Source organism: Tachysurus vachellii, chromosome 5 (assembly GCF_030014155.1).
Source record: "Tachysurus vachellii isolate PV-2020 chromosome 5, HZAU_Pvac_v1, whole genome shotgun sequence".
Lineage (NCBI taxonomy): Eukaryota > Metazoa > Chordata > Actinopteri > Siluriformes > Bagridae > Tachysurus > Tachysurus vachellii.
This window is the reverse complement of record NC_083464.1, coordinates 8,375,001-8,390,901: the sequence shown is the minus strand read 5'-3', so window position 1 is coordinate 8,390,901 and position 15,901 is coordinate 8,375,001. Positions and strand designations below refer to the sequence as shown.

The 15,901-nt window shown below is 42.1% G+C and overlaps 1 protein-coding gene across 3 annotated transcripts in view; it reads right to left on the bottom strand.

Moving 5' to 3' along the window:
* Positions 1-15,901, bottom strand: part of pard3aa (par-3 family cell polarity regulator alpha, a) — a 403,329-nt gene that overhangs the window by 119,547 nt on the left and 267,881 nt on the right. For 2 of the 3 annotated variants that reach the window (XM_060869627.1, XM_060869625.1), the window contains exons 17-19: positions 14,029-14,073; positions 8,025-8,267; positions 3,898-4,111 (exon numbers count right to left, since the gene is read on the bottom strand). In XM_060869627.1, the coding sequence (XP_060725610.1) occupies positions 3,898-4,111; positions 8,025-8,267; positions 14,029-14,073 (502 nt within the window). The remainder of the gene's footprint in view (positions 1-3,897; positions 4,112-8,024; positions 8,268-14,028; positions 14,074-15,901) is intronic. The other variant, XM_060869626.1, reaches the window with a different exon arrangement.

Genomic DNA, 15,901 nt, shown 5'->3' with positions numbered 1-15,901 from the left:
CTCACGGCTTTGTGAACCTACATTAACATCCAAACGCGGCGAATCCGACGTGTACGTGCAGCTCCATGTAATCTGTATAAACGGAGGTTGTAATTGAGAAAGTACATAACGTTATTTTATCATTAACACAGAAAAAAGTTAGCATTAGCATGTAGCTACTTACTATCATGTGTGCTGATAATGTATCCTACTGCGGTAAAGTAAAAGTGTATTAAACATTAGTATACTTAAGGTACATTATCAAATGCGCTAACAGTAGCCCCGCCCACAGGCGCTAACAGTAGCCCCGCCCACAGCCCCTGACCCAAGCGGTTCTTAAGTCTAGACCAGCAACGTTTTGGTGCTACTTAAGAACCACTTTTCCTGGTTCAGAGCCGGTGCTTTGGCTGTCGAAACAGAAAGAACTGGTTCTAAATTAGGCTCTGGCTCCGAACCAGCAACTTCAGACCGGGGTCTATAACATATCCGAATTTGGTTCATGTGGCTCGAAAGCCCTAGGAGGAGTTACTCTTGATCATTTTTTGTCTAAGCTTAAATAGGACAACAGAATGTTGGCTTCTACAAAGCCAACATAAATATAGAGTAAGAATTAAACCTACAGTATATTGACTACTGTTCTGTTTAAGGATGTGTGAAGCTAACTGGATTGTGTAGTGATGTTACTCCATCACACTTGTATATTACATTAGTTAAGATCTTCTGCTCCATATTTCATCAGCTCTATTGATCTCCCTATAAACACTTGCGTGTTTCTCCTCGCAGCACTCTCAATTTCTATCGCTTTTTTCTGAGCTTCTATTCATCTCGGCCATTTCCTCTTCATCTTTCTAAATCTCTGTGCCCGTGGAGCTATGCACTCAATTTCTTTGTCCACCTCTCATTCTTGTTCCACCCTTTCATCCCTCTCTCCTCCTTGCTGTAGCCATTAAGCTCGCTCTCTGCTGTCCAATCAGTGTTCGCACTAAGCTCCGTGGTGAGAGCTCATCAGAGCATGTTTAGCCAGGCGTTCAGATGAGCTCAAATTGCAGTGTGTTGCCAACGCTACAAAGCTCGGCTTGCAGGGAAAGACTGTGTGTGTTTCATAAACATCCATAGTGTGTGTTTACTTGTGTATGCTTCAGAGAGTCTATGTTTGGCGTGTGCTACAATCATTAATGACATACATGAGTGAATAAAAGCAAGCAAAGAGACAGAAAGAACAACAATCAGAATATTTATCCTATCAGGTGTGTGTGTGTGTGTGTGTGTGCGTGTGTGTGTGTGTGTGTGTATATACTCGCCATGAAAATAACAGACATGACTAAGAGGAGTGGTAGATCTAATAAGCATGATGTGGTGTGTGAGAAAGAAAGAAAGAAAGAAAGAAAGAAAGAAAGAAAGAACATTTTGAAAGCAATAAAAAAAAAGTAAATAGAAAGTAGGGGTTAAATATAAGGAAAGAAAGAATAAACAGGAAATAGGGATAGGGATGAAAATCAAAGCAAAAACAAAGAAGGTGGAAAGTACAAGAAAGAAAAAGAAAGTGCCCATTGTGGTGGTGTGTGTGTGTGTGTGTGTGTGTGTGTGTGTGTGTGTGTGTGTGTGTGTGTGTGTGTGTGTGTGTGTGTGTTTCTCCCCGCCTTGCTTTCATAAGTGGTACTGCCACTCGACTCTAATGAAGAGAGATGATGCAGAGGGAGAGGGGCCAAACCACCCACCGCCCAGGGGGGAGACTCTCACAACCTTTCAGCCAGGAGCAGCACCACACACACACACACACACACACACACACCCCTAACACAGACTAGAACATTAATTTTCATTTGGTAATCAAACTCTCTTCAAAGGACAGACACACACAAAGTGTATGCAGTTTGTGTTGAAATGGGGTGTGTGTGTGTGTGTGTGTGAACGCGTGTGATTGTGCTTTATAATTACCGACTTCCTTTGCTCCACAGGATACAAACGAGAAGCAAAGCGCAAATTAGTGGCCTTGATAAGCGACCTCTCCGAGTTCCTGAAACATGACCTGGAAACACTTGTCATCTTTATTGTTCGTTACAGCGCTATGCACGGTGCGCTGCTCCGCTAACTAATCCCATTACTCTAATCCGCCATGAAACAACTTACTGCACTGATAAGAGCACAGCTAATTTATCCCGTATTCAAATGAGCACCAAATCAAAATAATTAACAGCGGCCTCTGTTTAATTAGCTTGGCAGAGGCGGTGTTGAAAACAGCCTTAAACCATCAGGTCTAAAGCTGAGGACGCAGATTTAGGCTCTGGAGCAAGTCCTGCCTACCTGCCCTTGCATCTGTCCTTCTGCTCTGTTTAAGGTCACTAAAACTTTATTTTTGCTTTTTTCTCAGGTGTTTGAGTGTGATGTAAACAAAACCATACCATGGTGACCGAGTCTGGTGTATATAAATAAATACAGTGCAGTACTTTAACTGACACCCACTGCTCATTAACATGCATGGAGTCTTATGGAGTATTGAGTTTCACTGGTACAGAATTTAAGGATAAAGAAAAGCCAAATATTCACATGTAAAAGCAGTCCCATAGGTTATCGGTAACAGCATCTAATTCGCTGATTGTGGTAAATTAGCTAATTAGCACAAGAAGAAGAAGAAGTGTTTGACACGTCAGTTCAAGCTGACTTGCTGTATAGCCTAAAACTGAGAGCAAGGATCACAAAAACGTTTCCCGAGACTCTTTTTGTGCCTTCTACAAAGCTAGAAACAAGCTAGCTAAATATCCAGGACAATGACTTATCAAGATAATAAACACATTAGCTGTAAAATCATTAATACATTCGGTGTAATCTCAGTGGATGTGACAAAACTATCAGGAATATTACTAACATTTTCGTAAAGCAATGCCTGCTAACCAAACAATTCACCATAATAATTATGCAGCACAATCGGTTTAGTGCTGTTAGAATATTCTGGGAAGACCTGAATAACAAAAGTTACCATAATTTCACTTCATATTCAAGCTGTACATAGTGGGAACACAACACCATTCACCCTGAACTCACCTGCAGTGTGTATTAATTGAAACCATGAACCACAGTCAGCGAGTGTCTAAATAGATCACTGATGTAAAATAAATGTGAAACTTTGAACAGCTGGTAAAAAAAAAAAAAAAAAACTGTGCTGGTAAACTGTATTTACTACATGCGTATTTCACGCTTTCCCAAAATACAGAACTAAAAATCCTGTTTGTTTTCAGCAGTTTTTCCAATATAGCCACTTCACAGCGTTGCAGAATTTTACTCAATAAATCTTCACCAGTTATGTAAAGTTATGTAAGTTTAAAAAAAAAAAAAAAAAGAGAGCACGAGAATAAAAAAAGGTGGAAAAACAACCATGTCTCTGTGAGCGTCTCTGATGGGTTTTTGCACTGCTGGCGCTGATGTCGGGATAAGGGATATAAAATCTTTCTGGCTTTCTCACCACCTGAAGTTAACAGAGTTGCAGACATCACACAAGTCATTGCTTGGCCTTGCATCACCTTCTCTCACAGTAACCCACGCTGCATTACAGAGGCCCTCAACTTCAAACTAGCTGTGCGTGCATCTGAGTATACATTATGTTTATGAGGAACACAGTGTACATTTTTATGGCAGCAAATTTATATGTACTTATACAAGACAAATAGTGTGTTCAGCAGTGCGTTTTCTGTCTCGGCCCAGGCTGTGCTACACAATAAATAAAACATACTTGCTTGTTATAACGAGTGCGTATAAACCGCTCCGGTCTACCTGGCTGTTTTGGCTAGAGGTAAGTGAGCCCTATTTAGCAGCACAGAGCAGACATGTCTTAGTGTTTCCAGCAGAAACACCACAGAAACAGATTCAGCCCTGCAAAGGAGCAGGAGAGGGATGAGATCTACCCATCTGGGTTATACGTACCTGAACATGTCACCTAAGCCCTTCAGCACGCCTTTCTTGGCTTTGTTCTTTTCCTTCTTTTCCTTCCCTCCTTTCTCCTTCTTCCGCTCATCTTTGGGCCGTCCGCCGTTCATCTGACCGTCCTGGTAAGCCGCTCCAGCAGGTAAGGGCACGTCATTGGCCGTGGAGACGGAGTCACGCCCGGACCGTGAGCTTTCTTCTGTGTCCTCCTCCACTGAGGCAGAGAAACAAAGACAGAAATTGGAAGATGGTAAGAGGATTAAAAAAAAAATAAAAAATCAGGATGCCACTCAAGGCTATGCTGTTGGCTGCTTTTTCCACAAACACTGAGGAATTCCAGGCCTGCTGGCACTGATTCAATCACAGCTGCGTTTCGGTTTAAATCTGAAGTTATTTGGAGGAAATCTATTAGAATATTCTATTTCTAGTCCAATACTGAATGTCCCCGACATTTACAATCAAAAACTGTGACGTCAGGGTGGGACTACCAGTACAGTTTGTTTCCGATTGGTTACACTCACACAGACGGTAAAAAATAAATAAATAAATAAACGTCCATATTCAGAGTACATCGCATATAACAAAACAAAGCTTTCAGCAGGTCTGAATACAACACTACAGTGTTTTATAATGAAAACGCTATTCATAATAATGTTAGTGCTTAATGTCAGCATAGAACGATACAGATATATATATATATATGATTTGGTACGCAGCACTAATTTGTTTATCTAGTTGGAGATCCAGTGTCACATGTTACCATACTACCCCGGTTATATTTACAATGTTATTGGACCACACAAACATGTTAGCGCTGGTTCATTGGGAAGTGCACAGGTGATGTCCTCCAAACGACTGCAGGATGAATCCGTCTGTACAGTTTACAAGTAAGTATTACCGAGCCTTTACACGAGCAACGTGTATGTCTCCAACGTCAGAGGGGAAGAAGGTGACTGGTTCTCTGGAGGCAGAGCTGCACTTGTTTCATGCTCATTAAGAAAATGAAATCAGCTTTCATTTTAGCTCTATATTAAGCTCGCATTATTCACCGATCAAAGTGAAGTGATGTTTCTTGGGAGCTAAATACCTACAGTAGATGCCAGCAAAATACTTTATATTATATAGCACAACAACGCCACTGCTTATTCTTGTAAAGTCTGTGTGTCTATGTATATGCACTATATAGCTGAAGTAGGACCTTGAGTTTCTTTAGAGAGAACTTCTACTCCAGCAGTAACTCATCTGACTGACTTTCAGCTCTCTGAACACAATTACGAGGTGATAATACAGTATAGCGCAGTCCCCAAAGACATCATCTTTAAAGGCATCATATCTTTGGTAGAACTGCTTTATTAATATCCTTTATTTTTTATTTAAATACAATTCTCACAATTCGTTAATACGTGAACGCTTTAGCGCACGTATCCAAACGTATATCCGGCGTCAGGAGTGAAAGCGATTGAAAAGATGACGGCGACGTGTTCTGTATATATGTTAAATCTCTGCTTATTCTACACATGTTTATACGTTAGCTCTGATTTTTATTCTTTTGCTTTTAATTCTTTATACTGGTATCGGTATATGAAATACCATTTTAATCACAAACGGATTAAAGTAAATGAGCTAATTTTCATTTTACCATCAGACTGATTATAGCTGCAATTTCTACGCTGGATGCCCTGCTGCATCTAATGTAATTAATCTGTCAGTAATTGTAAGTTTAAATCAACTCTGAATGAGAAAAGGAGAAGGGGGGAAAAAAATGCAGCTGTTAATTATGCTAAGTGCTTTAGCATAATGCTTAGCATTGCTAGAGACATTAGAATAATCACAATGCACCTGATGTTAGACATGTGTGATTACACTTTATTGATATTTAAAAACTGAACTTAAGGGGATGAAGAACTGAGGTAAACTGAGGCAGCCATGATTTTATTTCTTTTTCTAGCTTGATGAGACCGTAACAGGGACAAGGCCGCTAAGTTCGATGACGTTTCCTGCTTCCTTTCTTTGAAGTTTGCAGTGTTTTCTACGCCCGTTCCAGAGGAAGGTGAAAAGCGGCCGTGAAATGCCATGTGACATGAAGAGCAGTCGGAAATCTTTTTAGTTAAGCGCTAGATTTTTTTCCCCCCTAAATCCCTTTAACTGTTCTGAAGATAACACTGGCTATGTTTGGGTTGATATTGCTTTTACCACTCATTTCTTTCATTTCCTTTGTGTGTGTAAGCTTATTGTGCCACTAAGTGCAAAGGCGGTGTAGCTACACGGATGAGCTGCATCTGGCAATTAAAACCTGGGCTGTGAGATTAGAGGAGCGTGCTAATTTCTGCAGCTCCTAATGATGCCGTCTCAGATAACACACAGGAGATGGTAATCGCTCAGGCCTCCTGGGGGGGCCAGATGAGTGTGAGTGTGTGTGTGTGTTTGTGTGTGCGTGTGTGTAGGCAAGCACTCAGTCCGTCATTATCACACACCCACAAAAACTCAATCTGGTCTTGACGAAGACAGAACCAAAACAGAAAGGAACAGAGAAGAAGGGGGGAAGAAAAAAAAGAGAGAAATTGATGAGAGGTATAAATTGGACCCTTCATTTACCAAAAACTGCTCATTAGCCTAACAAAAAGACGCAACACTGAACTCAAAGCAGCTTCAACAGATCAATAGTGTTTCTATCAAAACAGCCATCGCAGCAAGTTAAAGCAGCCATTCTGAGCTTGTCATCTGGCTGCTGCTTAAAAAAACCCCAAAAAGGCCCAAGTTTGAGTAATTAAAACTTTTCTGCTGTACAAGAGAGAAATAAATGTTTTGACGCCCCATCATTAGCCTCCTCACTTTGATCCTGCTAGGTATTCATTTCTTCCCTCGCAACTCACAGATGGATTCATGAAACTGTCATTCTGCTTGAAATGAAGTAACGCTGAAGTTTGCTATTTCAGAAGTGCAGAACAGAGCAAATCCCCAGCTCAAATCTTCTCTTCTTCTTGGCAGGATATCTGCTGCTGACACATTTTTTCCCCAGATGACGTGGGATTTTATGTAAATAAAAGTCAGCGTGAAGAAAGAATGCCTGCCCTTATCAGTCAACTCTGACTATTAACCTCGGGGACAGACACCGGCAGGCTGCTTTTATCTAAATTGAAAAACGCATTTGACTTATTTGAATATCAGGAAGGGAGAAATGCAATATACCTTTGTGGCAGAATCTCTTGCCCCTCATTTCTCTCAGGGAAAGATAAGACAGTATTTAGTGGCATGCGGAAACAACATAGCAGAACAAACCAGCTCAGGAAAATGAGTTGCCTTTTTTATTATAATTTTTTTGTTGTTTTTTTTAAAGTAATGTCTCTACTCTTTTGGATAGAAGCTTTTAACAGAAAACAAGGAGGCTCCTGCGGCAAGGTGCTGTTATTACCTGGTCTGGCTTGTTTGACAGATCTGTCGAGCCGCCAAAACATGACTGTGAGTAATGAAACACCGGATCGGACAGACCGCAGCGTAAAGCAGGGTAAAGAGTCGCCGATGGCTGTTTCAGGCTGTAACACCCATTGGCGTTTTTCTCAAAACATATTTCCGGTACAGAATAATGTACTTTCAGTACAACGTCTTAAAAATTAAATGTTCGGCAAGGGCATCCATAATAACTGGAATATAAAAAAAGGCCGCTGCTCTATTCACTAAGGACTGCAAGGAGAAATGAAGAACAAACGGCTTCTGCTGGTAAACAGGACAAAGGTTTCCCAATTGCTTCAAGTCTAAAAGCATTAAGAGGAAGACAAGAATGAGGAGTCCCCGGTGGAGGGAAAAAAAGACAGCTGGGACATTTCGGAGCTCGCCCGGACCCTGCTGATATGAATAATAATACGAGAGTAACGCCGATGCTGATTGGCTGTGGACTCTGTAAGGGGTTAGCCTGACCTAGATAGAAATGGAATAACTCACACGGTTGAAATGATTTCTTATAGTGGCTACAGCTCCGTCCCGCTTCCGAAGTGTTAGATTACTATTCAATTAAAGCTAATATCATAGGATCATTTTTTATACTGACAAAAATGACAGAACTTGTTATTCAAGAAACTAACACCACGATGTAAAAAAATGTAACGAGAGACGGTTGTCTCAACACTTACACGTCTCCATGCCTTCGTCCTCCTCTTCATCACCCGCCACATTCATACCAGGTTTGTCGTAGGATTTGTCGATAGCTGCACGGAAGCTCTCGTTGCAACCCCGTCCGCGTATGATTCTGGGACGAGGCCTGTGGAAAGGGACGTCCCCGTTGAGCGTCACCTCTGCCACGGCTGTCTGGAGACTCTCCAGAGAGCTGGACTTCTTTAGGCCCAGATTGGGTCCTACATCTCTTGTGGAGTTACCTTAGGATAAGAGAGAGGACGTTTAACCCAAAATAGTAATAAACATGCTTTTCCATTTTAAAAATAGCGACCAAAAAAAGACATATTTTAAAGCAACTACTCCCCTGACTGGAGATAAATGAAAATATGGAAATTCCACTTATCACCATGCTCTTTTCTTCAAGCTCTTTTGCACCGTTTATCTGAACTTGTAAATATGCCTGTCTCATATTATAAGGCTGTAAAGTATATAGGAGAGAGAAGCAGCTGCAGGAAAGCAGACAATGGAGGGAGAAATACAGGAAATACAGACTACAGGCATTGATGTATGGCACAAGCATGAAGCCCATTATCTATGGTGGGTGGCCGAGGGAAAGCGAGAGAAACGGATACGGAGTTTTGGAAGCTAGGGAGAATAGAAGGACAGTCTAAACAGACAAAATCTAACTCAGGTAAATCCAAACTGAGGCCTCGCTCTCTATTCCACTATGCTCATCTCTTCTTAATAACCTTCTCATACGACTAACACACAGCTTGATCTGTATACCACCAAAAGCCCTCGATAAACACAATGCTCCAGCTTCCAGAAACTTCTAGCAAAGTCAGAGCATTAATCCTGCTCTGCTGAGATGCCTGAGCAGGGAGACACAATGAGCAAGCAAGAGTACCTGGTTGGTTGGATCTCTGATTGGTGTGTGTGTGTGTGTGTGTGTGTGTGTGTGTGTGTGTGTGTGTGTGGGTACAGGAAGGCGTAAATGGAGCAGTTGCCAAACACACATTCCATGAGCCACCTGTGTGCCTGGGATAAGATAAATGTTTAGAGCTTACACAATAACTCACACAAACACACGCAAATGTGCAAAACGTAGAAGAAATACACACAAAGACAAAAGGCTCAACAGCGTATATAAAGCTCAAGGAGGAGCAGGAATTGGGAAAAGCCACTGGTCCGTTTGACTACATCTCATTGATATGTACAGCATAATGGATCTTCATTATGCACACAAATATAATTAACATGCAAATGATATATAAATATATAAATATACATGGCATGGATGACAGACGGCTTCTACTCAAAGGACCGCAGCCAGGCCTATTCTTTCTGTTTGTTGACAGAGTTGATAGAAGTGTCATTCTTCCCATGAAGCATGGTAGGTCAAACAGTAGAGCTGTTGATGTAGAAAATCCCACCGAGTTGACTCTAGCCATCGTTTCTTCTGTTTAAACCAACACAGCTCACCAGACAGCCAGAATGACTTTTTTCCCCAATGGCTGCTATTTTTTGTTTAGAGTAGCTTACTGAAGCGAGACTTCAGTATTTCATTATAACAGTGTGTACGTGTCTTATAAACAGCAGCCCGTAACTAGCATGCCGATAGACGTCCATCATTATTTTACATCAAAAGCCGTTTTATTGGCTATTTGGTGGGAGGCGGAGAACGAGGAGCCCGGGCTCACAAAAACGACCGGATATCAGTCTAAAAAACTATGTTTGCATAGCGTCATCAAACATATGGTGAAGTTCTGTGTAAACATAGCTGTCGCTCACTCTCGCTCCCGTCTTTGCACCACATGGTCTTCATTCTCACCCCCCAAACTGCTGTGCCTACTTTTCCGCCGAGGGTCTCGGCTCATTTTCGGTGGGCTAAATGGAGCATGCTCGGAGGCTGATGAGCTCGCAGCGGATCTCCGGCTTGAAGGACATGAAGCAAAACAGAGATTGGCCTAGCAAAATAAACTCCCAATCACCCGGTGAAAACAATTTGAAATCTATTACCTCCTCCGATTGCTCGAACGCCCCTTCAGCAGCATCGCGCTTGTAGAATCGCAGAATCGTAGGTAGAAAGCAGCATGCTGGGGAAATGGTCTAATCTGCGTTGGAGCGGTTACTGTTAGCATTCTATCGGAAGCTTTAGCAGCTTCATATGCAGCTAATCTGCTCTTGATCCTTTAACCAAGCAAACCGGAGCCAGATCAGCTCTTACTCCTGGAGAAGCAATAACAGCTCTCCCACAGAATTTTCTCACGTACGGTTGGATGAAGTTGGTGCAAACAAAGATGGTTCAGGGTGTGTGATTCCGACCTATGACCTCAGGCAAGATGCAGAATCTGGGATTGCCTTCTGTCAATCTGGCTCCTAGCAAACATCGCTGTTTGTGCTGGGAAGATAAACTCAAGCTTCTATCCCAATAAAAATAGAAAGCGGATATAAAAGGGTCTGGATTACTGATTCTTTACCCAGCACACCAACACTGAACTCAACACTGTCCAAACCAGCCAAAGAGGTGCATCATTTTGTTTGCATCAGTGGACTAATAGCTGGGTGGAATGAACGCTAACTATTCTCGCTCATGATGCACCTGAAGAACTGCTGGTCCCAATTCATTCCTAGACATTTAACATACCTTGGATTGAGATTGTGTCCTGATTATGTACACTTGTATCCAAATGTGTGTCCAGTTAGCTAGACTAAAATCTGACCATGTTGCTTAGCATGCGTTAATTTTGGTGCTTTTAACAACAGCCTTGACGATCATGGATCTTTCATGAACTGAGGTGACAGGACTAGAAGGAGTTGTGGTTGCCTGATGTAAGACAAATTGCATAATATCTGGCAAAAACATCCTTCTCTTAAAGTGGTTTCAAATAGATTTGGCTAAATCTGTTTCAAATGCCTTTTAAGTGCATTCATTCATTCATTCATCTTCTACCGCTTATCCGAACTACCTCGGGTCACGGGGAGCCTGTGCCTATCTCAGGCGTCATCGGGCATCAAGGCAGGATACACCCTGGACGGCGTGCCAACCCATCAGGAAACCCCCGAGGCACGGGGAGAACATGCAAACTCCACACACACAAGGTGGAGGCGGGAATCGAACCCCCGACCCTGGAGGTGTGAGGCGAACGTGCTAACCACTAAGCCACTGTGCCCCCCCCCTTTTAAGTGCATTTTTATCTAAATTAAAACTTCGGGATAAAATCCTGAAATTTGAAATACAACCATGTCTAAAAGGGTTAATAAACAGCCAGTGTGGTCAACACGTACAGTAGCTGAGTAAACACGGCCTTTAAAAAAAAAAAGAAAAAAAAAAACAGCCAGTATCATTGAGAAAAATTGATTACTGAGCCAATTCATAGGAAAATCAATCATATTTACACGATTACACAAGCAAAGACCTTCAGCCATTTTCCAGGGGATCTTTCAAAATGAAAAAAAGCTGGAGAGAATCATCCATTTTTTTTTTTAGCTGCAGGAAAATGGAAAAGCGCACAAGAAAATTCGGCTCGCGTCCAAACAGTATTGAGCCCCACATGCTGGCAGAGAAGCAGACTTAATCAAAACTCCCCAAATACAGTATAAATGGGCACTTTAGATGCTTACAAGTAGGACTTTTCCTCCAGATCATGGAAGCAGCATGCGTGCCAAACACAATAGGATACGGCAAATGAAGCCGCGGCGGCTGCTACAGTTTGAGGAAACGCGAACAGCATCTGCTTTGCTCAAACTCTGGGTACGATCATCCCGCTGAGCCCGCCTGACATTCCACATCGTGAGCTTAAGCATGGTGTCATGTCGGAGCAAAGAGCGTCGACAAAAGAAAAGCCGGTAATTGTTCCTTATGTTTATTTTTTTGGCATTTCACTTCATCTGAAGCCAGGCAAGCTTTTGACAAGCATCTCTCAAAAGACTACTTCTTGATTCCTATCACATATTTAATACAGAGCTTGCTGTCACTCATGGAGAAGAGCAGAAGGAAAAATAATAACACAAAACACAAATAAATGCTCAGGTTTTACTAAACATGCTTTACTTCTCATTCTCTCTGCTCAGGTTGGAATCAGAGGCCTCGAAGTCCTAGACAAAGCAGCACGAGTGCAATATAAAGGTTGCAATAAAGCTATAGTGCACAGTGATAAGATATACGCCAACATCTATTTGATTAGTCAGTCTGCGTATGCGACCAGGACGATTCGCTGGTGAGGCATGATTCTCATTAAATGTTAAAAGCAGGTATCACAAGCTTCATGAATAATCTGTCAGTGTTTAATGTAAGGGTTGTGGCTGCTGCCTCGTTAGCATGACTCTGACGTGTCTCCTAAAGGCCGTTACTCAAGGCGATAGGTAGCGCTTACGCGGAGTGCACGTACATACGGACACAGGATCCATTAAATATAATTCATTCAGCTGGTTGAGATTCTAAGATTATATTTAAAAGGTTGATTAGGCTAAGAATAGCTCCATGTTGGCCAGGGAGAAGCCATGTTCCCATATTCCAGTATGGGTGAAGGGGCCCTGGGGTCACCCGAGCTGCTGTGCCAGCCTGTTCAGAATCATTAGCACACCAGAATACAGCGTTTCCCCTTGCTTCTTTACACCTGTCCTAATTAACTTCGATGGCCAAGCTCAATCACTTACAGCACTCCCATGTACCATTATGGCAATGCCGTCGGTGAGAGGGCAGGATCTGCTGAATCGTTGCAGGGCAATTTTAGCTAATAATATCAAGCTCACAGCATCCCTGTGTGTCCTGTTCTCACAAACCCGAACCTGACCTGTAATCTGTACTGAAACTGCACCGAACCATGTGGATTCACTTACCTTCCCAAACCACAAGGACACACAGTTCATTAGCTTAGAACGCTGCGTGGGTTCTGGTGGCTTATTTAGTTCCGTGATTGCGGGCCAGTTAATTTTACAACCGAACATAAACCGGTGTGGGATTGTAGAGATGGTGAGGGAGTCTGAATACTTCCAGGTGCTCTGTTGCTATACGACTAGGAGCCAAAGGTGCAACGCGCACCGTCTCTAGGGAAGAAGCCTTTGTGTTTTTGATGAGCGTTAAGGACTTTTAATGCTGCCCAAGACATTTCAACAAAAGGAACGAGTGCCAGGTTTGACAGCCAGGTTCAGATACGTGATATATTTAAAGGATATTTGGAAACACTGTGTATTTCAACACCATGGCCTACACAAGAGCCAGTCAGTTTGGTTCTCGGCTGCCATTCTTGGCAATGCTATATGTTTGTTACAGAATATTTTTCCGCATGACCGATCTCTACCCAGAGCTTTGCCTGGACTCCTGCTGTCTGGGACACGTGTTTTCCCTGTGCTGTGACTACAGGGCATAACTTCAGCCACATGACAGTGATGGATTAATTGCAGTCAAACAGGCTTGTCTGAATTTAAGGGTCTTTCTTTTCAAAATAGGATCCAAGCAAAGCCACCTAGCATGTTCCATAAACACACACACACACACACACACCTCCTTCATTCTCCATCTCCTTCCTCTTTCCATTTGAAACACCTCTCAGCCTAATTAATGTTTTCTTCTATCTTACTCTCTAAAGAGCGAGCAGTGCGGCTTGGCTTTCCGCTAAACTGCAGCCAAAAATGCTATTTAACATCACAACACTCGTTCCAATTTAAAGGAAAATATCTATAATTTGACACCAATTACCTCAAGTGACTTCCTGAAACATAGAAACACAAAGGCAGCTAGTGATGATAATTAAAATTAACCTGGCAAAGACTTTCAGAAAGGAATCCATTATCAGAGATATCATTGCTTTGGTCTACGCTGAAAAAAAAAACTACAGCATGTCCCCATAAACCGAGGCAAAATTTACTTTAAGCAAATAATGATAAAAAAAATAAAAATAAAATAAAAGTATCGAGACCCCAGCTTATCCGCTAAGCACTAGCATGCCCAAGCACAGACAGACAAGCCGATCCTACTGTAGTGCAGGAATGACGGGTGTCAACGATTAGTTGTCTTACCTTCTGTCCTGTTTGGGCGGGGTGTGAGGTTAATCTCGTCAGCTACTGTTAAAGAGGCATAAACAATTGTGTTGGGTTAGTGCAAGACGTTCCACCATTCCCACTTCCCATGCTGCATTAACTGACTTTCCATTAGTGTCATTTCCAAACGGTCAGGAGAAGCATGCAAATCATTGAAGAGTAAAGGGACAGAAAGACATATCAGAGAGAAACACACACACACACACACACAGATTTGGGAGATCATGCTTTTGTCATATTCCCTGAGGAACAGGTTATAAAGTGTTATAAAGGTGATTACTCATAGCTCCATGCATGATGTGGAACCGATCCTGCTTTTTTATGTGAGAATTCAAAGTGTCAGGCATGAAGACAATTCTGAATAATCTCGAAAAAGCTCTCCACCTGGTTCAGAGAGTAGATACTACTCATCCGAAGCGTGCGAGAGCAGACGGAGAGAAGAAGAAATATGATTGAGGGAAAAGGAAAAGGCCATTTGTGGAAAATTGATCTGTGTCAACCGTTTTGAACAGGTGATTTTTAGCGAGTGGAAAGAGCTTTTAATGATCAGTGTGTGGAAAGTTCAAAATAAAATGGTGCTCATAAGTGATGCAGGGTGAGTTCTTCTAATTCTGGGGGCAGCTAAATCGCACGAACCTCTGACCGAGGTCACGTCCACAAGTATACAGGTGTTTTTTTTTAATTGAATTTTTTTCCACTGCATTTTAGACATCATATACACACAAAGAGACATTTTTTTTGCACCTAAAAAAAATTTTGCACATTTTTTTTGCATCCACAAGTTTTTTCTCGAAGGAAACTATATTCAAGCGTAACCTTAAGCAGTAGCTCCTCCTCATCTTCAAGCCTTCTTTACCGTATTTAATGTTATTCTTGTGCCAGATTATAACATACTATCGCCACCCACTGGCCTGCTGTCCTAAACATTTACAAATCTTTGTACAAATATAAATATTATATATATATATCGTGCATATAAAATTATGCGTATAATATTATCCATACGTATGTGAACAGGACCGAAGGCTCTTTAAGATGTTCGATGTGGTCTGCTTCAAAAGCAGACCATAAATAAACATACTTTTCTGGAGTATAATTAAGGCAATACCCAGGAGGAGCAACTGCTTGAGCCAATATCACTGAATACTAAAACCCTTAATCCCAGTAGCAGAGCTAATTACCGATTCACATATTCAGATTTGAAAACTTGTACTGCTAACAATAACAATCTCCTGCATAAGGAATATAAGAAATACTTAACACGCCTCCGGGCTCTATGTGCCTGTGTGTGTGTGTGTGTGTGTGTATATATATGTGTGCGTAAATGAACTTGGCTAAAAGATGACAACTTTTTTCTAAAAGCTTTCTAACTTGACTTTTTTTGATGAGTAGTGGGGTAATGGTTTCATCAGGGGGACATCACTCTACATATCAATTTTTCATTAGGCCCAATGGGAGCTGACAGCACAATTATGAAGCATTTTGATAAAGCGTGATGGAGAGGCTGCAGTGAGGCCCTGAACTCTTTACACACTGGAGGATTCTCCTAGTCTTACTAATGGCTCTGATTGAGCACAGACTTGCTTTTAATTGATATCCTAATGCAGTCTGGCATGGATAGGAGACTAAAATGAGGCTTATCTGCTGTTTTGTTACTTTTAGGCCCCACCCTCTTTTGCCTGAGTGCTGGATCGGCTTTCTCTCAAGTCGCTCGTGTGACGTTGGGGAGAGGGGGAGAGGGTGGGGGGGGGTCCGAGACAGCAGAGACAGAGAAAGGGTGCGAGGGATCGAGGGGGGGAGGGAGGGAGAGAGAGAGAAAGAGTGAGGGAGGGAGAGAGCGAGAGAGAGAGAG